A 5431-nucleotide genomic window follows, 5' to 3' on the forward strand; every position below is an offset into this window, starting at 1 on the left:
ACACACACACAAGGGGGGGGGCAACAGCGGTAATTAAAGTTTCAAAGTCTCAAAATGCTACAACTAATGTCACAGACTGGATGAATGGGAAGTATTTTGTTAAAGGACAATGAAAGCGTAACTAAGGAGAAATATTGGAGTGACTTTGATGGTTATTGGACTCAGGATTCATTCATTTGGATTCCCGCTGTATGAATAAATTAAAGGACGGCGCAAGTGGAAACAATTCACAAAGGGATGAAACTGTTTAAAACACATGCTCAAGGTAAGCCGGATTTTGCCGATGTGTTTATGTGGATTCAAAAGTCGTAAATAATCTACAAAATGGAGGAGACCAGACAAATAATCTGAAAACCGGCATGGACGATGACTATGTTTTAAAAATGTGCTTATCCGGAAAAGCCTGGTTTGGACACTTTACGGGCAGAAGAAACATTTCTATTAAAGAAAGAATTATACATATCTGTCTTTGTATGCCTTTAATAGCTACTAACTTGAATTTTTATTCAAATTAATTAATCAATTATTATTTTTTTTTTATTGTAATGTAGAGACAAGGCTTTTAGTGACAATCATGTATTGCGTTAAAATTATATGTAAAAAAATGTGAGAAAAAAAAGTCTAAATATGATATTTGGCCTCAAATGATCTGAGGCCTGGCGCCCCCCCCCTGCGATCTTTGGCGCCCCCCAGGTTGGGAACCACTGTCTTAGGTTAACAGGAGAGTGTCTGATGAGGTTCAAAGTTGAACTCACCGTCGATGTCAGCAGGCAGGTCGGTCATCATCGACCCGGACTCACATGCCTCGATGTACAAAACCATCTGTCAGCAAAAGAAAAGGGCAAAAACAAGAGTTATGATGTGAATGTCAAGCACAGGGTCACAATCACATGACTTGGGTTTATCTGTGACCTTTATACTGTAAGAAAAATACGTTATGATAACAAGTCATTGAGACAGATTAAGACGTGGTGGATTTGAGTTGCTCTCCGATGGAGCCGTGCTAGCTGTTTCCTACCGTTACCATTCTTTGTGCTAAGCTAAGCTAACGGCTGCAGGTTCGTATTTACCGTACAGACCTGAGAGTGGTTTCAATATTCTTATCCAATGCTGAGCAAAGAAAGGAAATAAGTATACCTGCCAAAAACTGTTTCTTAACATATGCAAATACAGAGTTTTCTGTGTGTAGGACTTTTGTGTTTGAACTGTTTTGAAATAGAACAGAAAGATCTTTTAAAAACGATTAGACGCAAATCATAACAGCTTTTTAAAAACCTTTACAACACCCATTATGTTCACTTGTGCTAACATACTAAACATAACTTTATTATATACACCTGTATGATGAACTGCATAAAGAAATCAGCCCTGCAATAAGTTCAAACCTTTAGTAAATGTCCATATATCGTTAACCGTTACACTAGATTGAGGGATGTTTTGTTGACCACACCATCACTAACTACAACCCCAATGCTAGGGGGGTTATGAGCAATGAGTGCAAAAGAAAATACTTGTATTGTGATGCACCAAATTGTGCAGCCGTGCCGGGTGAAGCGGCCACTGAGTGTGTAGATCTAAAGAAACACAATGTCATAATGTTATTGCTGCGTACCTTTTTGTATTTCTTGTTCTCGTGCATGTATTTGATGGTGTCCTGGAGGTCTGTGGCACTCAGCTGCGGAGAGAAAGAGACGAGAACGAGGTCATTTAATATTTAACTTCCAACTGACATTGTGCCAACCTCGGAGCAAAACTGATGAAGATATTTCCAAAAAAGCTTTTCACATTTTCAGCTTCTCAAATGCGCAGAATGTCTTCAAAAATAAATACTTTTACTTGAAGTACATTTTCTTGATTATACTCAAATATCTAAACCTGAGTAGCATTCTCAACGCAGGGATTTTAAACAAAGTACTTTCAAAGTGTTGTATTTGGCCTTTTAGGATCTGAATACATTCTAATTTTAAAGATGTGGCTCTTGCATCTTAAATAATGTTATATTTATTTCAAAGAAACTGTGCAGATGTCAAATGAATGTGTCCACACAGTAAGGTATTTAAACGTTACATGACAGACCTTGCCATAGATACTGATCTGAGAGAAACGAGCTGAACAACATTACAGCCGTGAGTTCAGTTCGGTGCATTAAAGGTCTCCTATTATTCTGTTTTTCATCAATATATCACAGGTCTCAGATATATACAGAGCCTGTCTCTGATTGGCTGAAACACCAAACAGATCATTGTAGCATTACCCATAATCCCCTCTTTTCAGCCCTGTTTCCAAAGTGCTGATTCTCTGTCTGTTACTTTAGATGAAAATAAGGAGCCTCTCCCCACAATGGTGCTCTTGGAGGAGATTCAGGTGATAAGGTGGNCTGTGGAACAGCCTACCAGGAAATATCAGAGAGTTCAACTCAGTGGAACTTTATAACCAACAGCTAAAGACACATCTTTTTAGACTAGCTTTTTATTAGAGACACCCCCTTTTTTAACGGGCTGTTAATCTTTATTATTCATTTATTTTGATATTGTTTTATTCATTTTATACGTTTTACTTGTATTGTTTATTTTACAGTTTAATAAGCGACAATCCCTTTTTAAGTTGAAAGTCTTTTAATATTTTAGCCTTTATCATTCTCATTATTTATTTATTTTTATTATTTATTTATTGGTTTATTTATTTATTTTATAGGTTTTTATATTTCATTTATTGATTTTGTCTTCCTTTATTTTACCGAGAGGGATTATTTATTTATTTATTTTTGTATTTCATTTTTTACTTCCTGTGTCTCTTAAACGGTTAAACTGTCATATCATGTTGTTATGCTACATATGTGCACAAAGGTTTTAGTCTCTTGTTAAATCACTTTAAGCTGCACCAGGTGTATGAAAAGCGCTATACAAATAAAGCTTTATTATTATTATTAATTTTAAGATCCATGCAGTGCACATAAGAGTTTGAAGAGCAAAAACACAGGAGGACGGAGCGATGGTTTTGAGCTGCACCTGGATCTTTTCCATCAAAAGCAAACAGCACTCACAGTCAATAACAACAATGGCTATCCAGCATGCCTGTAGCTTGCAGAAATACATGCGTGTGCCTCCTCTTACTTGGACACCAGGGAGAAGGCCTCGGCGCAGATGGCCGGGCAGGGCACCAGGCGGATGGCGATGCGTCCCAGCGCAGCGGGGTAGTGAAGGCGCATCACTGCCTCGAACGCCGTGCTGATGGTGTTGACGTCGGCCTGCTTGCTGTTCTGGTCGCCTCCGCCCGTATCCAGGATGTTTCCTCCGTGCAGAACCAGGATCAGCACGTGGATCTTGGAAGGCTGCAGACACTGTGCTGACGAGCTCTCCTGGGAACAGAAGAAGAATAAAGGGTGATGGATGGGATAAGGAGGAAGAGCTCTAGGAGAATCTTTAATCAATAACATATTTACTTATGAAACGTCTTTTTATTGGCATAACCAAAGACAACATGCTTACTGAGAGGGAACAGTCACAGATAAACATTAATACCTGAGCTATTGTACATACAATTATTATTTTTGTCAGATTTGTGAGTCAACCGCACAACAAAATTTTGGTACACACTTTAGTAACACTTTGTATGTTGCCCATGTATTTAATGCATTATAGATATACTTAGTATGTGTTATAATCTGCATATAGCACTTTAAAACTATAGTTTAAAAATGATATTTACCTATAATCATAACTCATTATAAGCACTTAATAGTGACTTATAAGGTCAAGTATCATATTCATTTCTAAGTGCCACTTATTGACCTATTTCTTTTGTATATTAGTTATTTTTAAAGATAATTGTAATACATTTAATGAATTTTGTTATGCATTATAATGTGATTTATTTGACCCTGAATCATCAATAGTGCTCTGGGTTGAGTAATACAACTCTTGAGCTATAAGGGCAGATATAATGCATCATAATGTGATTATAACTCACTTTTAGTGGTCATTGTTGGATTTAAGTACAGTGGAAAAATAATAATTTCATCTAAAATGCCCAGCAATTATGATGTATTATATACTTAAGAGGTGTTATTGCTTAGTGATAAGTGTATCATGTTTTTTTGTTTGTTATAAAGCATTATGAACATTAATGAGTGCTTAAAACTAAAATGATAGTTTCATAAGCAGATAATAACATATTATAAGTTTGTTTATAATGCCTTATAGACATGGGCATCTTAGAAAGCGCAAACCAAATGTCTTCTCACGAGAGAGCCATGAAGGGAAACAGAACAGATCCAACCTCCACTGTTCAACTAACGGCAAACAACAACGACAACGTTTCCTGAGGAAGTCACATTAAACACAACAACATAATGTGCCGTTTTGTCTTCTAAGTCTGACACAAAACTTTTTTCAAAGAAGCACTTTATGCACACTCAACGCCACAGCTGCGAGAACAGAGGTTGAACAGACGTGGTGAGGTTGAGGAGGAAACACGGATTTGGGTTTTGGAAAGGGCAGGGGTAGTAAGTATTGGGTTTGATCAGGGGGGGCTATGTGGAGCTACTGTAGCCCACAATGCACTGGTTTGCATAAAGTTTACTTACTGACTGGTGCCTTGTTACCGTGATGGTGGGAATGGGAGAGCTACTGGCTTGGCCGCTAACAGAGCCACGCATCTGAACACAAGAGGACAGAGAGGCTCAGGGACAAACAGCCTTCTCCTCCCAAACTGTGAAACCTGACACTCCAGGGATCAGAGGTGGACCAGCTCAGGTCTTCACTTTAGTAAAAGTAGCAATACCACAGTGTAGAAATCTATTACGAGTAAATATCCTTTATTAAAACTATTTTTAAGTGCAAATCATTAGCTTCAAAATGTTATTTTATAATACTATAAATTATAATAACTAATTATGATTTTTATGAATATTTCTTCATCACTTTCATTTTGCAGTTAACAAAAAGGGTGCTTATTTAAAATTGCCTTTCCCCTTAAAGGTCCCATGTCATGGCCATTTCTACTGATCATAATTCCATTGTTGAGGTAAACTAAAATAGATTTATATTGTGCAATGTTCCAAACTTACATTGGTTTCTCATACAGCATCTCTGTATAGTATGTGTATTCACTCTCTGTCCTAAACGGCTTGTTGGAGCTCCTGCCCCCCTCCCTCCCTGTGAGCCCAGCGAGACACAGCTAAACCCAGCCCGAAACACACACACACACACACCCGCAGCCTGGCTGGGAGTTTGTGTGTGTGCTCAGGCTGAGTTCCGCGGTGTCTCGCTGTCTCGCCGACCCCACACCAGTGAGCCAGCTCACAGTGTCCCGCTCCTCGCAGCAGCGAGCCTCGCAACATCCCGCTGAGTTTGTGTGTGTGTGTGTGTGTGTGTGTGTGTGTGTGTGTGTGTGTGTGTGTGTGTGTGTGTGTGTGTGTGTGTGTGTGTGT

General features: G+C 38.5%; 2 protein-coding genes across 2 annotated transcripts in view; both read right to left on the reverse strand.

Moving 5' to 3' along the window:
- The window catches only part of smtnb (smoothelin b), a 245106-nt gene that overhangs the window by 100718 nt on the left and 138957 nt on the right, over positions 1-5431 (reverse strand). The window lies entirely within an intron of this gene.
- Positions 1-5431, reverse strand: part of LOC104962313 (membrane-associated phosphatidylinositol transfer protein 2) — a 63101-nt gene that overhangs the window by 19086 nt on the left and 38584 nt on the right. The window contains exon 10 of the mRNA XM_010790745.1: positions 3114-3358. Within this exon, the coding sequence (XP_010789047.1) occupies positions 3114-3358 (245 nt within the window). The remainder of the gene's footprint in view (positions 1-3113; positions 3359-5431) is intronic.

The sequence above is a fragment of the Notothenia coriiceps genome, unplaced genomic scaffold (assembly GCF_000735185.1).
Source record: "Notothenia coriiceps isolate Sejong01 unplaced genomic scaffold, NC01 NC01_scaffold00034548, whole genome shotgun sequence".
Classification (NCBI taxonomy): domain Eukaryota; kingdom Metazoa; phylum Chordata; class Actinopteri; order Perciformes; family Nototheniidae; genus Notothenia; species Notothenia coriiceps.